The 25,077-nt window shown below is 36.5% G+C and overlaps 1 protein-coding gene and 1 long non-coding RNA gene across 3 annotated transcripts in view; one reads left to right on the forward strand and one right to left on the reverse strand.

Moving 5' to 3' along the window:
- NT5DC1 (5'-nucleotidase domain containing 1) overlaps positions 1-25,077 on the forward strand; it is a 138,844-nt gene that overhangs the window by 93,818 nt on the left and 19,949 nt on the right. For both annotated transcript variants that reach the window (XM_024249210.3, XM_024249211.3), the window contains exon 7: positions 24,283-24,457. In XM_024249210.3, the coding sequence (XP_024104978.1) occupies positions 24,283-24,457 (175 nt within the window). The remainder of the gene's footprint in view (positions 1-24,282; positions 24,458-25,077) is intronic.
- On the reverse strand, positions 14,852-20,004 carry LOC134761545 (uncharacterized). The gene is made up of 2 exons (XR_010140328.1): positions 19,910-20,004; positions 14,852-15,261 (listed from the first exon to the last, which is right to left on the reverse strand). It is a non-coding gene; the product is annotated as an uncharacterized LOC134761545 (long non-coding RNA).

The raw sequence follows: 25,077 nt of genomic DNA on the forward strand, positions 1-25,077 counted from the left end.
ACAGATAGAACCTGAAGTATATTGTTTAAAGTTAGCAGTGGCCAGTAAAAGAATAAAACTATAACAACTGTGAGGGAGGGGTAAGAATAATAAAGGATAATGTGAATTAAGTCTTTATTTCTTAATGGGAAGTCAGTAGATGTTGTTTATGGCTTATGAACTAAGAACTACAAGTATAATTGTATTATTTAGAGTTTTGAATGTAAATTATCAGAAGAGTTAGAAACAAATGACTAAAGGTAGTGGCTTTTGGGGACAATGCTGAAGTGGGGCAGGTATGGGGCTAGAACCTATTCTTTTCCATTATAAGACATTCTATACTGTTGTAATATTTTTATGGTTTACATTATTAGTTTGATACAAGTATATTTTTCTAAGTACTGATAACCAAAAGTCATAGTTGGATACTGTGGCATATTTGCTCCCATCCCCAAATCTGGAAGATATACAGTGATTATTCAAACCTAAAGTTACCTCACCTTCCTGCCATCCATACTCTACCACTCTCTCTATATTCTGCTTTGACTTCTAGGTAGCATGAATTGTTTTTGCTTGCCAGCCTAGGATCAGCCTATGTCACATTATATTTTATGTCATTTCATTCTTATTTCTCTTGTTCACTGAAATGTCAATCTGGTTAATTTCTATAAAATAAAACATACTGAAGTTATAATATAGGCATATGATAGTAAGAGAAATAATGTATCTACTGCTTAGAAAATAACTTGCATTGTACCAATATTTTATATCATGATTTCACTATTAAAATTATGCAGAGGAGAATATTAATTGACTCAAACATTGGAAATTTTTTGGAAACACCATTTTCTGTATTTTTCTATTAAGTTTACCTTAACTTTTTTATTAAATTAACATTTTTTTTATTCAAGAGGTCATAGTAGTTTACCAGATTAGGTTGGTCATGGCCAAATTGTGACCAAATCATTACTAAAATATTCATTTTTAAGAATAGTTCAATACAGGGATTCCAATGATAATCCAAATATTCTGCTTTATATATGATCGTATTTGAAATGATTACTTTCATATCATTTATCTGCTCCCTCCCTCAAATGTACATAATCAGGGGTTAGAAAGATGGCTGGCTATCAGAACAGCTTTTAAATTTTTGGTTGGAAAAGGCACATCTTTAGAATATGGGAGACTCTCTTGTTAGCTAAATATAGTCATTAAGATTGAAGTGTAGGCAGATTTAGATCAACAATAGCAACTAGTAGCAATTAAGCAAATTTAATGTGCACAGAACAGATGGTGAGATTGTGGGTGGGGACTGAAGACCAAAGAGATACTATTTTCTAACACTAATTTTAGAAGAGACCAAAAAGCTGTTTTAAGCCACAAGTTGGAAAGGGGGAAGGTGGAGTTGGAGAGAGATTCCTGCCTCTAACCATATTTGATAATGTGCATTTTGATCAGTTATTCATTCATTCTTCCATCCATCTGTCTAGTATTTGTTTGAGTACCTACTGTAATACTCATTGGTTGGTGTTGTCGGGATATTAAGGGGCTAAACTTGACATTCTCTTATCCCTGACATTGTGTTATTTCCTAACATCGTGCTATGCACAAGAGTGAGATTGTATCTCAAAAGGACAGTCGTCCTTTCCTTATTAATCATACTCCATAAGCATCTAACTTCCTTGATGACTTAAACCCTAAATCGCCCAGCAATGACCTTCAGGAATTCCATTTTTTAACTAATAGATTAGTTATATTTTCCATATCACATTTGTTATTTCCTAAAAGTACATTTAAATCCTTAAATGTTTTTGAATTTTTGCATTGCTCTAACTACAGCAACAAAATATATGCAATGGGAAAGAGTTCGGTTAATCAAAATTTAAGCCAGTTTTACCTAATAGCATTTAAATCTTTTCTAAATTTTTCCCCAAACTATAAATCAACCATTATTAGTGATTAGTTTGATCTAGGGAAAAAAAAGTTTTCTCTTTGCCATTTGGTTTTTAATAGCACAAAGAAATTATATCAATTAGAAAAATACTCAAACTATTTGGATGTTATTTTATCAAATTATATATAGTACATAGAAAGTTGAGGTCAGGAGAACAGGAGGAGTAACTTCATTACACTAAACAAAATAGTGTTTCTTTCTGTCTGCTGTGACATTTTATGAGCATTTCACCAGCATTGCTGACTTTTTCTGGGTTGTGTTTTCTGCTTCTTAACTCTGCAGTGTTGGGAGTGCTGGCTCACTCTCTCCACCTTTTCCTCTTCTACTTGTGCAGCCTTGTGTATGCTGTTTTTAACACTCACATAGTGCTTACCATGAGCCAGGCACTGTTCTTCATTAGACAGGGAAAGCAGATACTTCCTTTTCCACCCGTTTTCTACTCTGGTGTTGGAGATATCCTCAAATAGGAATAGCCATGTTTTCTCCAGAGTTCTATCTAGTTGCATCTGACCAGCTCTTTTTCCTTTCATTTCTGGCAGACCTGGTATCTGAGGGCTCCTCACTCTTCTACAGCTGTGTGTGTCCATCAGAGCCATAGCCTCAGAGCCAGAGGGTCACGGGAAGCAGGATCTCCTGTCTACCACCACCTCCTTTCTCCATTTGTAGTGGGCCAGCTGCCCTCCTCACCTCTACCATCTTCTGCTCTCTACCTAGGGTCTGAAGAAGCATGAGTCTTCATGGGCATCTGGCCATGGATCTGCTTTGCCTGGTTAATGATGTTGATGTCACCTTTGTCCTGAACCACATACCACCCATAGTTTGTAGACACCTTTCCCTTTACTGGTGGCCAACTGAGACTTATAACTGAACTTTTTACAAAATCCGCAAAAAGTCCTTGATTATCTGCTGGGTCTCTGATTATCATCTTGTCTGATTTAAAATGCTAAGCAGAATTGAATCATTGGAAGATACTGGGAAGAATAACTCAACATTCTTGACCTTCACCACCTTTTACCTCTGCCACCCAAGTTTTAAGAACAAACAGCCAGGTACAGCAGTTAGTAATAATAATTTTAGTTGTTGCAGTGCAGATAGAAGACAGTATAATACAGTAATGAAGGCACCCAAGTGTCGGAGTTAGACTGTTAAGAGATTCAGATACCATCTCTACTTTTTGATTGTTTAGAATTGGCCAATTGACACAATTACTTTTAAGTTCCACATATGAAAATAAACTTGATAATGGTATTTATCTCATAGGATGTTATGCAGATTCAGTGAAATACTGTATAAAAAACTTAGCACAAGGACTGATGGATTGAAAGTGCTAGGTAAACATTTCTTCTTTACGTTTGCTACCATGAGAAGTGTTTACAGGTACCAGACATGCCAGTGCATTGACTACTTTATATACACATGTCTACTTCATTAGGAGCTCCACAAATAGCTTCACCCCAGATTGTGCTGCCACCAAAGCTCTCTGAATTTTGTCATAGAGGGCAGTGGCAATTTATGGCCCCAGGGCACCTAGCTTTGCTCAGAAAATGTCCTTCATCAGCTTGTTAGTGCCAAGAGTGAGCAAGCTTTTTCTAAATCTTCCAAGAGAGATCCTGGTAAATAAAAGGGTTCTTTCTCCTGTCAAAGTGCTGGGTGGTCACCACATCAACAAATAGGGATTCAGTCACTCACTTCCTCTCCAAATTGAGGTCACTGAGTAGTGAACAACAGTTTCTGGGTAACAGCCATCTACTTGGTAAGGTTCACCCATTCATTCAAAGCCACCTAACTATTCCACACAACTTGATCCTGAAACAGAAAACAGTCAACGTGGCCAGTAAATGATGGCTTATATGGAGATAGGCCTTTCCTTTTCAGGAACATTATATGTAACTGTGCTCTTGCCCTGCTTGACTCAAGCAGCTTGTTTAAAGAGCATGCCTTCGTCTATTTGTCCCATACATAAGAACTGCAGGTGGCTGGGTATAGTGACTCATGCTTATAATCCCAGCAGTTTGGGAGGCTGAGGCAGAAGGATCACTTGAGGCCAGGAGTTCAAGACTAGCCTGGACAACATACTGAGACCTCATCCCTAGAAAAAAAAATTTAAAAATAGCCAGATCTAGTGGTGTGCACCTGCAGTCCTACCTGCTTGGGAGGTTGAGGCAGGATTGCTTGAGCCCAGGAGTTCAAAGTTACCTATGAGCTATGATCACACCACTGCACTCCAGCCTGGGTGACAGGGGAAGATCCTATCTCTAAACAATATTTTTTAAAAAAAGGACCACAGGAGTCTCTTATCTGATTTGAAAGCCATGTTTCTTAACCAAAGTGGGGACTTTTTCTTCTGATAGGCTAACTCATGAGGTTACAGAATGAGACAGAGTCTTCCATGGTGATCCCTCATAGCCACCAATAGAAAAGTAATTCAGTTAGAATATAAACAGTGTAAATTAGATGAAGAATCTTCTACTATTTATTCCTTTAGCTACCTTAGCACTATTGTCATCTTGAACTGGGTAATTCTTTGTTGGAGGAGCTGTTCTGTGCATTATATAATGTTTAGCAAGATCCCTGGCCTCTAACCACTAGATGCTAGTAGCAGCACCCTCCACCCACCAGAAATCTTTCAGACATTGCCAAATGTCCCTGGGGGTGAGGGGAGCTAAATCACCCTCAGTCAAAAGCTGTAATGTATAAAAATATCTTTCCATGAAAGACAAAATCTCCAGTTGTTTCTTCTAGATAGACAAGAGAGTTTGTCAGTTACGCCTATTAGATTTTCCCTCCTGAAAGGACTATCTTCTGGAAGTGCCTTTTTCCTTTTCTTATAGGTTGTTAATCTGGTCTTTGATGCTGTATTCTCATCCAGAAGACATTAGATAGTCAAAGGACAGGGAACTACCATTAGAAGACTGAGTTTTATTCCAACACTGCTATTATTAGCCTTGGCACTGAGCACTTTAACTACTCTAAGCCTTAGTTTACCTATCTGTCATCAAGGTTGTGGAAAGAGAAATATGTATGTACAAAAGCATCTTTAAAAAACAAAGAAGTCACCTAGCACTCAGATCTTGGTTTCTAACACCATTCTCCAATATCAGAAGCCAGGGCTCCTTGGAGAAATCTCTGACTTTAGGCCTGGGGCAGGAAATATAGAGGATGACCTAGAGCATCTTGTAGTGCCAGAAGGTAAGTAAATGCTTTTAAAAAATTATAATGATGGAGGTATGTAAAAGGGACACAGGAATTAAAGGATAGAGCTCCCAATGGCTAATGCTGGAACAATTTGAGAACAAAATAAATAAAGTAGTATGGAATTATAACCCAGAGTACAAAATAACCGTCAGTGAGTCTGATATAAATAAGTGATTAACAAGTAAATAAATGGGGAGAAGAGACTAATCTACCACACAAAAGATTCCAAAATAGTTTATGCACACATTTTACCTTCAAGAAGGTAGAGCATGAATTTTTACTCCTTAAGGGTAGCCTGTGCATTGTACTTCCTTACAAAGAGTACAGTATGGAAAGAGCGGAGAAAGAGTAACTTTTTAGTGGGGCAACCAGACAAATACTGTCCTGGCCAAATCATCCAGGTCAGCATCAACAGTGACCCTTAATAGTATATACCCTTAATATAACATGAGAATGGCACTTTATCTCCATGGTCTTCCACCCAACAACACATAACCCAGTTTAATGAAAAAAATGTCAGACAAATCCCAATTGAAAGACATTCTACAGAATATCTAACTAGTACTCCATAAAACTGTCAAAGTTACCAAAAACAGGGGAGGCCTGAAACTATGTCACAGTCAAGAGTAACCTAAGGAGACATAACCAGTAAACGTAATATGGTATCCTGGATGGGATCCTGGCACAGAAAAGAGACATTAGGTAAAAATTAAGGAAATCTAGACGAAGTGAGGACTTTAGTTAATAATAATGTATTGGTATTGCTTCACTAATTGTGACAAATGTACCATAATATTGAAAGATATTGATAGGGAAATTGAGTGTGAGGTGTATGGGAACTCTGGACTATCTTTGTAATTTTTCTGTCCATCTAAAACTATACTAAAATTAAAAATGTATTTTAAAAAGCATAGCTAAATAAAGGTAAGACACTATTATAAGTAATGGTTATTTTATCCAGAAGGATATTATCAAGCTCTGGTATATAATTCCCTTAGTTTTAAAAGTCTATTCATGAAGTCATTCCTCAACTTCTCTCTCTGGGTGATGTTTAATGTCCTTATGGATCGTACTTCATCTCTTCTCCCACTAGCTTGGAGCAGTTTCAGGTTCCCAACTAAAGAAGCTGAAGGATATCACATAACAGTTCTTCACCTTCTTGGCATAAATCCTGTGGCAGACCATGTTTACTTTTTCTTATGAGGAAATCCGCATATGCTCCCCTCTTCTTCCCCCACCCACTCAGAAATACAGCTGCCTTATAACTTACCAGTGCTTTTTTCTAACCAAGGTCTGAAAGGTTCTCTGTTTAGTTTCTTTGTTCTCAAGGGGAATGGAAAAAAGCAGGAAGATACTATGGTAGCACCCCACAGCACCAACTTGCCCAGTAGGAGTGAAGTACTAACTTGCCCAATAGGAGTGAAGTACCAACTTGCCCAAGAGGTACTGCAACTAGATGTGTACAGAATAAGAAGGTGAGATGAGGGGATCCTTCAGAATGAGTCACCACATGTAAAATCTTGGAGGGACAATACATGAGCAGATAAAAAAGTTTAATATAGGTAACTACAATTAGTTACCTCTATGATACTCTTGCCTTTGTGGCTGTAGCCATTATAACTAACTGTATAATTGGAAGTCATTCCCACCACCTTTATTTCGGTGAACAGTATTGTTTATTCATTCTGGGCATATTTCACTGTATAAAGGTATGTATTTGAACATAGTTTGTTATAGAAATTGAATTTAGAATCACTCCAGTATATAGAGTAGTGTTCTGTAATCCGTTGGTGGAGAAGAATTGACCAATCAAATTTCCCTAATGAGACCAGTGACTTATGGGACTGTCTCGGTAATGCTTTTCAGTTCTGAGAACTTCAGTGAGGTGAGCATTTGCCAGAGTCAGGTTTACTGATGATATTAAAAGTATTGGTTAATATAAAGATAATAGTGCAAATAACATGTGCTTACTATTATTTAGGCTTGTTTGACATCCCGTCCCACCCATGAGGTCGCGAAGGTGATATATGGCCACTTCTGACATGTGAGGTCATGGGCAAAGACATGCAGCTGAAACAAACACAGATGTACAGCCTAAGCCACTTGATTCTGGGCAGAGTATTTCCCCTTCTAGCCTGCACTGAAGCCTTGGCATGGTTTCATGATTATAATTATTGCCTCTACTTTTTTAAATGCTCTATTTCTGGACCAAATCATGTTTGCTTATTATTTGGATCCAAATGCCACACTGGTAGATTTATGCACCTACAGCTGATAATTTTAGGAACTGTGAACTAAAGTTAATTTACACCTGGAGGAGTGCTGACCAATAGAACTTCCTGGAGTGAAGAAATAGTCTATATCCAGGCTGTCCAATGTGGTAGCCACTAACCACATGTGGCTACTGAGCACTTGAAATGTGGCAGGGAGTTGCAGGAACTGACTTAAATTTTACTTAATTTAACTTGAAGTAGCCACCTGTGGCCCGTACCTGCTAGAGCACCAGTCTAGACAGTGTAGGAATCCTCCATGTGATGCAGGCTCCCCTGCTACCTTAGCTCTGGGCCTTGCTTGCACACACTGGGCTATTCTTTTCGAGGAAACATTTCTGTAGTACCTTTTTTTCTTACGCTTAGCATGGTTGGAATACATAGATCAGTAGCAGAACAAAGTGCCTTCTCAATTTTGGCCCACTTAAATCTAAAGCTGTTAAGTTCTTAAACTCATCACTAAAAAATAAAATTCACTGAGTTTTGTTCACCATACTCTTTTTTAGGGGAAATGAGGAAACAATGATCCCATATGTTCTTGATTCCACCTTTAAGAGTTTGAACCTTTAGAAAATTATTATTGGGAATAGGTTTATTTCTTTAATTCTAAAAACAAAGGCTATTTTCTTTTACAGATGCAAATCTGTTAATTTGATGCCTGCAAAGTTCAGTGACACTTTAAGTTTAGATTGAGTGATATTTACAGAGTCATATGAAAATCCAGTCACATGATGTTTGTTAGGTTAAGAATGGCATTCTGAGATTATAGTCTAGGAAAGGGGGAACTGCAGTGTATAATTTCATGAATGCATTGCAGATAAACATTAAAATATTAAGACAATGACAGCTATTTTTTTTATTGTTGTTAACTTGAGCAAGTAAATTCAGAAGCTCTATGGAAGGAATCAGAAAAAGTGACAGTTCTTAATTACCTCACATTTCCATAACTAGAAAATCTTAAGGAGTGAAGAAAGTACAAAGGCAACAAATATTACTAGGGGTAATGTAGTAATGCAAAAAGGGAGGGGAGGGGCTGTCTCATAAGAAACTTTTTCTTTTCCAAACATGGTTTTTCACTTCTTAATACAAGTGCTTTTTTAAATTTAATTTAATACACAAATTTTTTCCCATAGATTATGATATTAAAAAAACATTTTTATGGTAGGATACAAGAAATAGTGAAGTTAATGTAAAATGTCACTTAATGCAAATTTGAACAAATTACCAAGTGGTTGCTTTTCTATACTAAACAGTTTTACAGTGTTGTATTAGATTATCATTTAATGTGAGTCTTTCATTTCTGATTTAACACTTGTTTTTATTCTATTTCTTGGATTCATTTTCATGGTCATGAAACTATTATGTCAGTTCTTTATTATTACTTTACTATACATTGTTATTAAATGTAAACATATTTTTAGCTAGTAGAGCCCTGCAGTCCCCCAGAAGCTCTCTTCATGCTCCCTTCTAGCCAACATCCCTTTCCTGGAGAGACACCTAACACCATAGATTAATTTTGTCTCATTTTTTATTTTATATATGTAATTATGCAGTATGTATTTTCCTGCGTCTAGTGGCTCTTCCTCAACATTATGCTCCTATAATGTTTCCCTGTTACTGAATGTCACAGTAATTCATTAGTTTTCATTGCTGTACAATATGCCATTATATTAATATAACTACACCACATTTTATTTATTCATCCTACCCTTGGTAGATGTGGGTTAATTTAATTGGGGACTTTTACATATAATGCCTCATGAACATCAGTTACATGTGATTTTCATGCCTATTTACATGTTACCCTTAGATCTACACCTAGAATTAGAATTGCCACATTATAGGGTGTATTTGTGAGTTCAGTTTTAGTAGGAACTGCCAAATAATTTTTCAAAGTACTTGCACAGTGTGAGTTCCAGATACTTTATATTCTCAATATCCTCACCAGTACTTGATGTTGTCAGAAATATTTTTTGCCACTTGATATCTATAATTATCATAATTTACCTTTTAGAGAACACCGGTAGTTTTAGACCACAGATGCCCTGACACACACACACGGTGATCATCAAATATACCTATTCCCAGCTCTCCATAGACCCGCTGAAAAAAAACCCTCAAAGGTGGTGGCCTCTGACCCAGCTCACTTTGGGCAGTATAATTTGGAATTTGGTCCTGCAGTGAAACAGTTGGGTAAGGGAGAGGGCGATGCACTGCTGTGAGCCTGAAGGCTTTTGGTGGGGTAAGAAACACTTCAGGAGTTACTACCACTGAGTTTGTCAAGTGCTCTCAGAGTGTGTTTGTTGAATTTTTATAATAAAGTAACTTCATAAATAGCCCTCAATTTAGTCAGTTGAATACAACAAATTGCTTTTTGGTAATTACTTCATTCTCAGCCTTGAATGTAGAAATGTAAAAGGGATGAGAGGTAGTGACTAAGAAAGATTCAAAAAGATGCACTACCTAATTAGTAATCAGGGGAATGCAAGGTAAAACGATGACATGTCCACTTTCACTTAGTATATTAGCAAAAATTAAGAATCTGACAGTATGACCTGATGAGAGTGTGGGGTAAGTGTACACACACATATGCTGCTAACAATGTTAAAAACTATTGTCGCCAACAATTCTGAAAGCAAACTCAGTGTAAATATTAAGATTAGAAACGCAGATATGCAATGAGCCAGTCGTTTAACATTTGTAAGTCCTAAGGAAGTACTCACATGTGTACATGGACTCAGATACAATGTTGTTTACTCCAGAATTTATAATGAAAAAAATCACCAAAGGACTGTTGTATTCATATGCTGGATTGCAGTGTTGTGGTTAAAAAGAATGAAGGGTTTCTAGAATGTAAGCTCTATGAGAGAAAAAACTTTGTCCATGTTTTCAACAAGTAGAACAATGAATAGTGTGTAGTAGGTGCTCAGTAATTATTTGTTATAATTACATGGCTAGATTTAAGTACATGGCTAGATTTTGAAGTCATTCCATTGGGTGAAGAAAGCAAATTGCACAAAATGTGTACTAGAAAATACATGTATATGTGTGTGTAAGTCCGTAACACCTTATTGGAAAGATACACACCAAAATGTGAACTACATATGTGTGTATGCAATTCCGTAGGAATTTATCTGAAAAGTATACAGTGCAGAAGTGTCCAAGGAAATAATACATCCATGGGTTCTTAGTTTCTGTTTCCTGTTAGGCCGGTAAAACCCCTTCCTCATCCCTCTTTTCTGCTTATCATTACAGACAGAAACTAAAAACCATGTCTTCAGGCTGCTAAAAGCCTAAAACAAAACAAGATAGAACAACAACAAAATAAGCCGGGTTGGACAAGCCTGGTGTGACACTAAAATGACAACAATGATACTAGGGACCAGAAATTGAGAGTACTATCTAGAGAAGACTTCAGACTTTTTTTTTTTGTTTCAAAATTTAGAACATATATTTGGAAATTTGGAAGTGTTCACATATCTTACTTGAGTAATTACGAGATAATTTTAAAATAACATTTAACCTTAGAAAGATAATTTCCGTGTTATCTGGTAGGTTGGAACTTAGAGTCAGGAGCTTCTCCCTCTGGAGCCCCACAGTCTCTATACAGATATACAGAGCATCTGATCTTGCTAGACCTAGTCTTCCCAAAGGAAATTCCTTAAATGTGTGTGAAATAAATTGGGGGGAAAAAAGGCTGTTCAGATATTTTACACATTACTTTAAGAATAAACCAGCTGTTTGTGTAGTTTCAGTCTTTATTCTGATTTTGCGTTAAAAGGGTACATTTTAAATTTTTCACTAATTGTATTTACATATTTACAACAATGTAAAATGTCTTAATAAAGGGGATAAAACAATAAGATTAGTAGATATGACAGTAAAGAATGTGTAATGAAAAAATCAAAGAGACCAAGATTTTCATTCCATCCTGCTGTTTTCCTCATTACGTCATGAAGATAGGCAAGTCAGCCTCTCTAGGCCTCATTTTCATCTGCACAATGAGATTAGGTTTTGTGGTCCCCAAGGTTCTAGTAGCTACCCCAAGTTTCTCTGCTCAGTCCTTTGAGAATGGTCTAATAGACCACTGGACCATCTAGCCCGGTGTTTTTTCCTGGAAGTAACAAAAAGTAGAACCACCCTGCCTCCCGCTCAGTAGTACTTTTAGGGTTTTTTCATAGCATATGTTTCAAAATATGTTTTGAAGGTAAGTAGCATTTTGATAAGGGAAATCTTGCATTTTGGGCCCATGCAGGGCAATTCCATGATGCAGTGTGGCCCATAGCATTTCGTGGTTAATCAACTGCCTGTACTTAAGCCAGAGGAACTTGGTAAAGTAAAAATAGCTCTAACACAAAATTTTTACTATGTGTAAAGCATTGTGCTAAATGTTTCACATATATCATTGCATATAATTCACACAATTACCTAATGGGGTGAGTGTTATGACTGTGATCATTTTATAGATAAGCCAACAGTCTCTGAATGACTAAAGCACTTACCCAAGGATATTGCACAACTAAGACTTGACTCAAGACTGTCTGATTTGGGTCCATACCACCCAGGAACACTGGAGACCATGTCCTGTAATATACTTTTATCTGTGTGTCTACTCTGGTACAGAACTTTGTCCTCTGAAGCTTTTCAGTAGAAATGGAATAGCAACTCTCCTTACATCAACAGCAACAGCTGTTTCTTAATGAAGTCACCTGCAAATTATGAATTTCTTTCTGCCATCTCTCCTACCCTGCTCCATAATGATTTAATTTGCTGGCATGAGACATTTAGATAAAGTTCCTTTTGATGTTTTAAATGGATTTTATATATGGAGGGCAAAACATTTTCTTTGCCATAGTTTTTAGATAAACTGTTAATTGGTCGAAGTCTAGTGCAGTTTCCTCTTTACTCACATTGTTCTTCATTGAATACACATAGGGCATTTAGTGTTTATTGCTAACATTTTCCAAATAATTGTGTGCAAAATATTTGTCTCATTTAAATTGGATTTTGAATGTTTTCTTCTTGTTTATTGAGTAATTCTAGAGTTTAAAGTTCTCTGGATTTATATTGACATCTTTCCTTTTAAAAATAAATAGTCTGATCACTTATGTCATATGCTTTCTTAATGAACTTTTTCCTAGGTCAAAAGAATGTAATTTTTTATTAGAAAATAGTTTCATTATTACAATATTGTTTTATTCAGATCCTCTGGGAGCTGATATCTCTGCATTAATAACTATACCTATTCCCTGCCTACAGCAGATTTCTTCTACTTTATTCTGAAAGATTGAAGGTATGCACTCAATAAATGGATCATATGTCTTAAGAAATCATAGGAAAAAATATTTCTGTACCTGCATTTCCTTTTAAGATCAGTAGAGTCTATAGCTATAGAAGTAAATGTTTTCTTTTTTATTGTGGACTTAATGTATTCTAAAGAGAGAAAGCAAAAAAATCCTTTAAAATCTTTAATTAGATAGATGATAGATACATATGTACATATTATATAGGTAAAGACCAAGTTTATAACCTTATTTTTCAGATTTTTTTCATGCTAACCGGGTAAAGAGTTACTTAATTTTTGATTTAAAAAGTCTTTCATCTTTATGTTTGAAAAGTATATATGATTGTATTTTATTATGATTATATATTTGTTAATTCTAAAAAATACCCAAAATATATAAACTTGTTGCATTAGATTGGAAGCAAGGAGTGTGAAAGAGGCAAAAATAAGACCAAAGAAGAAAAAAGAGGAATTTAGATGGTTAAAAGCCCTGCTTAGAGTAGAATATTCTGGGAACCCAGCCATTACTCAACTGTGAACCCCTCGTGCCCAGGTTCCCACTGTATTTCTACCTGAGTCTCTGCCCACTCCTTGCAGAGGCTATAAAGAGCTGCCCCCAGGCTTTCTTTACTCTGTGCCTCATTACTGATCATTACGGAATGAGGACTGGGTTCCCATCACAGATTATTTTTGTTATTTATATTGATTTGGGAGCTGAGTTAAGCATAGTGTATACAACTGAAATGCTGTCTTGGCTTTCTGTTAGGATACCTACTATAGAAGAAAAACCAGGTTAGAAGAAACAGTGAAAGTTCTATTCCAGGTCTTTTGTTTGTTAAACAATTGAGCACTTCAGTCCTCAGTGTGGGGCAGATTTCCTTAAGACATTGATAGTTAATGACCCCTAATATCTAGCTTATGATTTCTTTGTACCTGTTATTTTTTCTGATCTCTTTGTGCCTCAAAGCTAGAGAAGTCAACTGTAACTTTTTTCAAAGGAATAAGCATTGCCACATTTCTGAGTCTGCTTTGCCCCGAGGCATCCCATTTTAGTTCTCCTAAATTTTTCCAGCTTCTCTCTTCTGAAGGAGGTGGAAGATTTCAAGTAAGGATAATGTCAGTGGGCTGACTTGTGTTGAAAACAAAACCCTCCCAAAATGGTTTTGTGCCTCACAAATACATTTTAAAACTGTTTGAAATGAAACCTACAGTGTATCTCTTTGAAGCTAGCCCCTAAAACCTGTCCCAGGTTTTACCTGGAGGCATCTTTATTTTGCTGTACCAAGGAAAACATTCCTATTTCTTGCACAGTTAATTTGTAAGACTGTACTTAGGCAGTAGTGCCTTTATTCATTCATCTCAAGCTACAAGCTCTTTAGTTCTTTCTGATCATGTCATCATGTCATCATGTGCATTTTTGGGATCTTTCAACTTCCTTTGACATTCATGAGGAAAAATATTACCAGTGGTGGCTTTCAGTCCTAGGCTTGTAGTGTCTTTCTGTGACCCTGCGATTGCTCTTTTAACAAGCAGACCAAGTGAGCCTGAAAACATCTTATTCAGAGACTAAAAATAAAGTGTGCTAAAATCATAAAAGCAATAGCAAAGGCACATATAGATAGGTTTTAAAGAGATGGCAGAGTAAAGAGACCCATCATCTGGCACATAGAATATACTAATAGAGAACCCAGGCCAGAGAATAATTGAAGGGCAGTTACATCATGGCTGGGGATCCACTGTAATTAAAAGATACATAAAGGTATTTATGTTGTCTTTCATTAGTTTGATCACAAATGATTTTGTAATATTCACTCTGCTCAGAGACTGCATAGCCTTTAAACAAAGTCTCTTAAATTGATGATTTTATTATTCTTTTGGTACTTTCTAATAATAGTGCGTTATATATAACTAATTGTATTTTTATTATGTTACTGTCCTGTAGTTATTAAATACTACATATCAAGATTCAGCAAACCTTTTCTTAAGGGGCCAGATAGTAAATATTATAGGCTTTGGGCACCAAGAGACAAAATCAAGGCTATTATGTTGATACTTATATTACCATTTTAAGGTGTAAGCACCTTTCTTAGCTTGTGGGCTGTGGTTTGCCAACCTCTGGTCTTTATGGTCACCTGGTAAGTCTTGCCTGGTAGCTTTTTCCCACACACACTTACTTCTGTATTTAGGAATCCTCTGGTACTTGCCTGATATGAGGAGTATAAACATGAATGTTAAGATGGTTCTTTTCTTAAAAGATCCCAGAGTCTCAGAAGAAAGAAAAATACATAAATATGCTTATTACAAGTGTTGATTATAGTGTAACATGATGAATGCCATCATTGATGTGCAGAGTAGGTATTGGGGAGGGCTGCTCATAGAAGGTAACCTTGTGACAAGCTCCAAGATTCACCAGGCAGCAGAGGGAAGGCAGAGTATTCCAGGAAGGGAGATAATATTTATGCCTTAATTTTAGACGTTTATTCGGGTTGTTTTTTCCCATCTCAGTGGAAGGTCTGAGTTTCCAGATAATAGCAGAGACAATATCAGTTCAGTGACTACAAAGAACTTCTACAGAAATCCTGAGGAAAAGCAGAATTGAATTTTATAATTATTATCCAATAATTATATAGCTAAACAGGCATACCATTTAAAGCATTTGATTTCTGCTTCTGAACGCAAGTTATTTTTCCTTAACAGATAATGGTCATCAAATAAGTTAGATCTCAAACATATAGATTTAGACACATAAATGATGAGGTTTAGTGGACTAGGATTCTTGAGGACTCTATTCCATACCCAAGTTTGTTACTAACTGTAATTTTGAGCAAAATATGTGGTGGCTACTTAATCATCTTTAATATGACAGGGTTGAAGGGTGTGATTTCTAATGCTCCTTTCAATTCTAGATATAATTAGAATGCATATTGATGGATACTTTTTTCCTCTGCAGAAATCTAATTTGGTGTTTCAATTTTCTTTTATGACTTTCGAGTTCAGTGCCATGCTTAAAAGACTTTCCACATTGCAAGATTTTAAGTAAATTTATGCGTAAGGTTCAAAAAGAAGCTAATTTGATTTGTCAAAATTTATCCAAATTCTGAACTCTCACTTATTAAAATTCTGGCCAACCTCAAACCCCTGAACTGTAATACTACATCATAATGTACCATGTGAAAAAAGAAAAAAAAAAAAAGAGTAAGGATTTGTGGTGACCCTGTAGTTACCATAGAGTCCCCAAATGCCTTGTAACTGGAGGGGCAGTATTGCACAAGCTCTGAAAGCAGACTGCCTGCATTCAAATTCCGATTCTGCCACATGGTAGCTGTGTGACTTTGGGCAAGTTCCTTAGCCTCTCTGTATCTCGGATTTTCAGTTGCAAAACGGGAATCATATAGGACCTGTTCATGGGGTCGTTATGAGGATTAAATCCATTAATAGTTATAAAGGTCTTGGAACTGTGTTTAGCAAAAATAAGCACTCAGATTATGTCAGTTATTATGAGGATAATTATTATAAATAATCTATTTTAAAATGTGGTATTAAGTTAAAACCATGGAAATGTTTTAAAATAAATGTTAATGCCATAGGAAATTCCTCAGATACAATCCTGAACAGAAACACAGGTAAAAAAACTATATATGGTATGCTTAAAATTCCCACAGAGTTAGATATGAACAGAAAATATACTGGCAAGAATCACATAGAAATATTAGTATGTTTGGCAGCTAGTCTACAAAGATAGCTCCCTAATGAATCATGCCTCCCAGAAGTCACACCTTTCTGTTTTCTTCTCCTTGAAAATGAGCTGGACCTCTATCATCAGTAAAATTCAGCAGAAGTGCTACTGTAAAATTCCTAAAACTAGGTCATGAGGAGCCTTGCAGCTTTTGCTTGTCTTAAAACACTTGCTCTGGGAGAAACCCACCAGATAGGCTCTAATTTTAATTCTTAATGTCTTCACCTATAAAATCTCATTAAATTACGGAGAAGAAAGCCAGGCACAGTGATGTGCGCCTATAGTCCCAGCTACTTGGGAAGCTGAGGCGGGAGGATCACTTGAGCCTATCCTAGGCAACACAGAGATATCCCATCTCTTAAAAAACAAAAAAAAAGTAGTGTGGGTAAAGTATCCATCTCATAGTGCTTGGCACAAAATTCCCAATAAGAATTCCCTTCCACCCCTTCTACTTACCTAGACACAACTCTTTCTGATCCCTTTGCAGAGAGCCTATCACTAGAGGTGAATCCTCCCGCCTCAGCTTCCCAAGTAGCTGGGACTATAGGCGCACATCACTGTGCCTGGCTTTCTTCTCCGTAATTTAATGAGATTTTATAGGTGAAGACATTAAGAATTAAAATTAAAATTTTTAAGTAAATTTCTCAAAAATCCTGATATTGTAAGTGGCAAACCTGGGAATCAAACTTAGGCCATTTGACTCCAAAGTGTGTGCTTTTTCTACTTTACATACAGAAGTATTGCTCTCAAGGCTGAGAAATGAAAGTGAATGTGAAATAGTACACTGAAAAACATAAAACAGTTCATCAGGTCTTTATTCTCACATATATCCTTCTTATAAAGGAAATAAAAATAAATTTTATTTTACTTAAGATTTTTACTTAAAATGTTTTTAAACACAGACACAGATTTGAGCATTTTTATTAGATAACGTTAAATATGCGTAATCTGGTTTTGCACTTCTAGCCGAAATAGTGAGGACCATGTTCTGCTAGGAGAAAAAAGACTTTCAAAAAGCTGTCTGGCTTTATAGGGGTATTCTACTGAAGTAATTCTCAAAGTGTGGTTCTTGGACTGTCAGTTGACCTGAGAAATTGTTAGAAATGCACATCTTCAGGCCCCACCCCAGACCTACTGAATCAGAAACTCTAGGAGTATTTTTGAAAGCATTCTGGATAATTCTAATTTACCTTCATTTTGAGACCCACTCTTCTACCGAAAGTCTGTTTTTGAAATATCATATTCAAAATGCAAAGACATTTTAGAGGAGGAGAAACACTGTGGAAATGGGTGTTCATTGTGGCTAAAGAGTTATCTGCATTGTGCACATGTACCCTAAAACTTAAAGTATAATTTAAAAAAAAAGAGTTATCTGGCTGGACATTACCATGGAGGCATAGACTCAAGCAACTCTAAGATTAAAATGGTCCTTTGAAGCTGCCTATTTCACAGGTTTGCAAATGTCTGATTGGCCAGGTGTATATCTCTGGGGCTCCACCAGAGGTCTCTAGGGTGGGGCATAGGAATTGTTAACATCATCATTCTCTGGACACACTTTCTTGTGAAAAGTGTCATCCATAATAGAACCTAGTTATCAAGGTTTAGTCTGAGAATGATTAAAAGAGTGGAAATTATTGCTTTCCTGGTTCTGAACATTGTACTGATATTAATATAGCTCTACAGTCTAATCACCTAATTGGATAATACGGAGCACATGAAGATAAGATGCCTAGGGTTATAAAGGAGGACACATGCTTGTTACCCAGCTTTCTGGAGCACAAATATTTTTCCAGAAACATGATATCAAAAGTACATAGTAGTAACTAAATAAATTGCAAAACATGGTCTCCAAACTTTTTATTTTACTTTGTCTATACTGTGGAGCCTAAGCTGACTGTAAGCTCTATATTTTGAAGTTGCTGACAAACAACAGCTCCTCCATTGATATGCCTGTATGGCTGAGCTTTCAACCTGGTAAGATTACATCTCTCCCTATGAAATTTTACCTCACTGAGTCACCTTGTCGACTTTAGAGCCTGTCCAGATGTTATTGTATGTGATTCTGTCATGAGATCCATCTGCTGACCCTCCCAGCGGTCAGCATCCTCATTAAAGGATTTGTTATATTTTGAATAAAACCAGGTAGACCTTCAAAAACCTCTCTCCACATTTATGTTGTCTGTCCAGTAACCATGTCGGAAAGAGGAAACTAGGTTCTTTTAGAATGATTCATTCCGATATCATAGGAGAAAAAATAGGTTGTAAACTCTGATGCCAACAGGGGAGTTGACTAGGCCAAGTGTAGACAATATGGTGTGGTGGGATTGTGGGTAAACCATTAGAATACATATGTAATACTGTCCAAGGACATTAACATCCAAAAATTTTAAAATACTACCGCCCCAAAATCGTATTTATAGACTGTATTCAGCCCAGAGTCACGCAGTTTGATGGCTTTGGAGAGATAAAGGAGTTTGTTTGGCTTGTCTATACTCATTTAAACTGTTCGAATAATTTTTCTTTCAAAGAATTCCATAATATACGCTTTTTCCAGGAATCCTCCTTTCAAAGGAGGAATGAAATCCATCATGCTGTATTCACAATACTTGACTAAATCTAGAATACCATGCTTAATTGGTATAGTGTAAGAGTAAACATTTTAAAGATCATCAACCACAATGACATTTAAGATAATTGGCAACAGTTATTATTTGTTGATTACCTAATATGTACAAGGCTGTATGTTAGGTAATAAAGATACTATAAAATTCAAAAGTCCCTGCCCTCTGAGAGCCTGTGATTTCCAATGAAGCAGGCAAAATACACAAAATAATAGTAAGAATTCTAGTTTTTATATTTTAGGGCACCAATTCTTAATCCTGGTAGCACATTAGGACTACCTGGGAAGCTTTAAAAAAAAAATACCAATGTTGTGGCCCTACCCCAAACCAATTAAATCAGAATTTTTGGAGTAGGGCCAGGATATGCAAATTAAATTACAGATCTGGAAATCAGATACTGTTAAAATGTAAATTTTATATATTGTTTTTCTCATATATTCTGTACTTCATTTCCCAGCTTTTATTTGAGAGACTTTCCAAGCATTATATTTAGCATATAGATTTTCACTTTACACAATCTGGATATTCTAGATTTCTTTATTTAATTATAAAGTATTAGATATAAACCATATATTTTGTTATATAAACAGCAAATCTGTTTTAATAAATTTTAATTTTATTTTTTGCCACCTATAAATAAACAAAATAAATTTCTCTCTTTTATCCTCCAACGAATATTTCAGTGTCTCTTAGCAAAGAAAAAAGTTTCTTGTTTAAAGAAAATTAATTATATTATCTCTACAGCAAGTACATTTAAACAGTTCATCGCTAGGCATTTTAGCTGTTCACTAGCGTGCTCTTATGTGACTTGTAAAGGTTGTAAATATTTAAATCTCTTCTAAATTATATTCTGCAATGGAAACCACAGACCTTATTTGGAGGCTGACCATGGAAGTGTTAGCATCCTGGCATCTCTAGTCCCCTCGGACAGCAGCTTTGAATATTCTGGCCAAAAATCATGCAAACAGTAGTGATACAGTTAACAAGAAAAAGCTTATTCAGTGATGATAGAAATAGTGATGTGGCACAATTGTCTGTTAAACTGAAAAAAACTATTTTTAATATTCAGGTTGTACTATATTTTTTTACCACGAGAGGTCCCTAAATCCTGTTTGGTGTATTCAGACCATTTGATGTGCATATCAGACTGTTGCAAGACTTTGGTATTATTTCTGTCACTCTACATTAACCAGTTTTTTTAACATAGGAGAGCTAAAGTTTTATTCCTTAGAATCAGCTTGTTAAAAGAATTTCCTTTAAATCTCATCTGGACCTAGAAAATACCAGCATCGAAGGATATAAGAGTGGTGGAAAAACCAGGAAAATAAGTTACATAAAGTGGCAGTGAAATAGAATTCCTTTAGAGGTTAAGTGAAAACACAGGCTTCTTTGTGAGTTAAGAACAAACAATACCACTCCTTTCCATCTTAGGTCTAAATTCCATTTTGTTCAATCAGTGTTAATTAGTATCATAATTAAACATGACTTTTTTCATAGGCTGCCTTAATCGTACATGAATAATATTATTTTTATCACTTCAGTTTGGCTATATGGTACTAATCATACTCTTGCCTTGAATGTAAGGAAACATAAATGTTCCTGTGTCTGCTCCTGCACTAATTTAGGTATTCATACGTTGAATACTTGCTCCATGCCAAGCAGAAAGATATATTTCTTGCCTTTAGAAGTTTATAGTTTCTTTGGGGATATAATTTAATAGACAATTATAATCCATTGTGGTATGTTTAACATAACTCTTCATTTGATTTAATACCTTGACTTATTTCAATAAAAAGACGTTTCTATTTGTATGTCTCCTATTCCTTTAATAATTGGAGGTTACAAGGGGGCAAAAATATTTTCTCCATGACAGCCAGTGATCTTTTGTAGTAAGAGCATCTCATAATCTACCATTGGGTATGTGTTTGTACGGGGCTTGTCTTTTTAGTTTGTTCATTTCAGTCTGGCTTATGAACAAAACAAGGACATCTCTGTTATGACTTCAGAGAATAATTTTATCTGATTAAATTATTATATTGGTACTCTTTTGAATCAGACATTATTAATTAAGAGATACTAATGAAATTAACCTAGGTAAGAAATTTAAAATATTGTATTTAAATGCATATGCCTTGTATTTTTATTCCTTTGGAAATGTTAATGGTAGCTTTTTAATGTTTATATTTTGATCACTAGATGGCACTAAGCACATATAGCTAAGAAAAAATAACTTTTTCTCAAGTTTTCTGAAAGCAAGTCTGTGTTTTCAGCATTACACACTATAAATTTTTTTGTTATGTAGCCCATAAAATTCTTCTTGCTACAAAAGCTTTGTTTTTCTAAGTGAAATAATCTCACATCTGACTCCCTTAGGTATAGTAAGTTACGAGAGAGACACAGCCTCTGAAATTAGCAGTCATCCACTCATCAAACTTCTCTATTTCTGGCCATTTAGATTTATTATTATCATCTGTTTCTTAAACTGACCTTTTACTAGTACTTCCTCTTCCCTGGGAAACAGAGAATATATTTTAATTTTTTTAAAGGGCTATTATATAGCCTCTGGCATGTTAAAAATAGATCCTAGAGATTCACACACAGAAGTTCCTGTAGGGCAAAATATAAAAAAAGCAAAAACTTTGTTTTTGGTCTTCTAAATATTATTCTCATATTGCAAAATATTCTTTCTTTTGTTTTGGTCTGGTTATGATATTCATACAATATATTTTCTGAATCATGATGCTTTAAGTTGCAAATAATAAATATCCTTAATGTTTACGCTATTATTAAATTGAGTTATTTTACACAACCAGAAGTTGTCCAGAAGTTGAATGGCACTTCCAGTGGTGGTTAGAGTCAGTCAGTGGCTTAATCAGAAATCCAGTGGTGGCCAGGCACAGTGGCTCACGCCTGTAATCACAGCACTTTCGGAGGCCCGAGGTGGGAGGATCACTTGAGCCCAGGAGTTTAAGGCTGCAGTAAGTCATGATCGTGCCACACTGCACTCCAGTCTGGCCAACGGAGCAAGACCCTGTCTCAAAAACAGAAACAAAAGCAGAAACCCAGTGATGTCATCAGGGACCCAGGTTTCTTTCCTTTCATATGTCCACTCCGCCGTCTCTGGTATATCAGACTTGTGCTTTGTGTTGATGATAACCACTGCAGTTCTACATAGAATTTATAATCATGGTAAAGTCCAGTAGCAGAAGAGGGGATATTCCCCCCTTTATAGGTTTATTTTTATCAGTGTTATACATTACTTCAGGATCCTGCAGCAAAGTTCTCCTCAGGTCTCATTTACCATGCCTGGGTCCCCAGCACTTCCTAAACAATTCAATGACAGGAGGAGGGAATAACTGTGATAGGTGTAGACTGATAGAGACCCTTGCCCTTCCTAGCATCACAGAACCCCTCAGAGGAAGATGAAAGCTGAAACAATATCAGAGCACTACCCAGCAAAGAGGGAGATGGCTGTGGGGAGGCAGACCACAATATTTGCTACCGTTTTTGTTTTTATTTGTTCGTTTTTGTTTCACTTAAAGACTCTTCTGGCTGGGCACGGTGGCTCACGCCTGTAATCCCAGCACTTTGGGAGGCCGAGGCAGGTGGATCACGAGGTCAGGAGATAGAGACAATTCTGGCTAACACGGTGAAACCCCATCTGTACTAAAAATACAAAAAATTAGCCAGGTGTGGTGGCGGGCGCCTGTAGTCCCAGCTACTTGGGAGGCTGAGGCAGCTGAGGCAGCTGAGGCAGGAGAATGGCGTGAACCCGAGAGGCGGAGCTTGCAATGAGCCGAGATAGCGCCACTGCACTCCGACCTGGGTGAAAGAGCAAGAGACTCCGTCTCAAAAAAAAAAAAAAGACTCTTCTTCCTGGCCAGGAGCGGTGGCTCATGCCTGTAATCCCAGCACTTTGGGAGGCCGAGGCGGGCGGATTGTGAGGTCAAGAGATCAAGACCATCCTGGCAAACTTGGTGAAACCCCGTCTCTACTAAAAATACAGAAATTAGCTGGGCGTGGTGGCACGCGCCTGTAGTCCCAGCTACTAGGGAGGCTGAGGCAGGAGAATCGCTTGAACCCGGGGGGCGGAGGTTGCAGTTAGCCAGAGATCGTGCCACTGCACTCCAGCTTGGTGACAGAGTGAGACTCTGTCTCAAAAAAAAAAAAAAAAGACTCTTCTTCCTGATGTCCTGATATTCTTGAAATACAACTTTCAAGTATTTCAAGTGTATCACACTGGACAGAGTCACAGATGTATCCCATATCTAGCTATTGCAGACTCTATCATTCAGTACAAGCTGTTTAACCTTTTTTTTTTTTTTTTTTTGTCTATGCGTGTGTCCTTTTCCTAACAATTAGAGAAAGTAAAATCTTGGATTCTTTTTATCTGCGTATTAGTTCTGTCATGCTCGGAGAACAGTATTTCTAAAATGTGTTATGAATCTAGTAGCATTTCAACTAAATCTGCAATTGCCTGCTAAGTCCCCATGACTTTAAAGGCACTGGGTCAAGCACTATGGGTAAATCTGGCCAGTACATCTGAAAACACTGCCATCTGCCCTGGAGCTCAGCCAGACCCCGTGGACACTCTAAAGGGGCAGAGCAAGCAACCCCACCTCAGTGGTGTGAGTCATTCATTGTTCCCTGTCAAATACAGTGCCTTTTGGCCTGTTCTGGCCTATTTTGCACCGATTTTTCCATTTGATATCTCAGCACTTCTCAGGGGCTATAGAATGACTCCCCTAGTATAGATTCCATCTGAAATAGCAAACTGTGACTCTGAGGAACTCATCGCCCTTCTTGGCTATTTATGCCAAAGATGTGATCCTGGTACAATATCTGAGTGTTGATATGTTTGTTATCTATATTCAGCAAATATTCATTGAATAATTAAAAGAATATTTGTAACAATTGATATTTCAAATGTAAGGTTTTCTCTTACAGCATTTGAAAATGCTGATCATGTTGTGTTTCTTGTGTTACCTGTTTTAACAGTTTATCAGTTCTTGTCAAATAGCCAGCGAATATTATGAAGTAACATTTTCAAACAATATTGTGTTTTCAAGTAAAGAACTATTCTTAAAAAGCAAGTAGTATTAGCATAATTGCTAGGTTGGTCAAACTTTGTTCTTATCCTTTTAGTTTTATCTATAGATTTGAAAGAGATTAACTCATTAGAGAATACATGTAGTCAAAAAATGTTTAAAAAGAGAAACCTCATTGATATTTTTATTTTTCAGAAAACTGTGGAATATATTTTCCAGAAATAAAAAGAGATCCAGGCAGATATTTACACAGTTGTCCTGAATCTGTGAAAAAATGGCTTCGACAGCTAAAGAATGCTGGGAAAATTCTTCTGTTAATTACCAGTTCTCACAGTGATTACTGTAGACTTCTCTGTGAATATATCCTTGGGTGAGTGATGAGTCATTCAGTTTTCATTGTCTTATGAAATACAGATAGCAAATTAGACCAGGGCTTTTTCAAAAGTGTCAGCCATGACCATATCATTATTTTAAACAATGCTGAGTGACAAGTTGATTTTTTTTTGCTCATGACATAACCTCAATCTCTGCTGACAGCAGCCCAACCAAGTACATTTTAGCAAAGCAATGTTATTGGGGACCAGTATGCTCATAGCTCACCAAATGTCCAGGTTTTAGGTTTTCTAGAAGGTGGTAAACTGTATATCCTTCAGTTTTCCATGAATTTGGTTTCTCATCTTTGGATGATGATTGAGGGACTCTTGAGTTGTAGGTTATACTCCTCCACAGATACCTGGAGTACAGCCATTCTTTAGTCATTTCCGTGCAGAGCCATGTACTTTACTGTTTAACATAGCCAGGATGGGATTGAATTCATGAAAATGAAGGCAGTATAATTGCATAGACTTCAAAGTAAGACAGACTTGACTTCAAGCCCCGCTCTGCAGTTTACTGTATTACCTGGGGCAGGTTTTATAACCTCTTTAAGCTTCAATTTTGTCATCATAAAAATAGTACAGTAATGCCTTGTGGGTATGAGGGGATATTTAA

Source organism: Pongo abelii, chromosome 5, assembly GCF_028885655.2.
Source record: "Pongo abelii isolate AG06213 chromosome 5, NHGRI_mPonAbe1-v2.0_pri, whole genome shotgun sequence".
Classification (NCBI taxonomy): Eukaryota; Metazoa; Chordata; class Mammalia; order Primates; family Hominidae; genus Pongo; species Pongo abelii.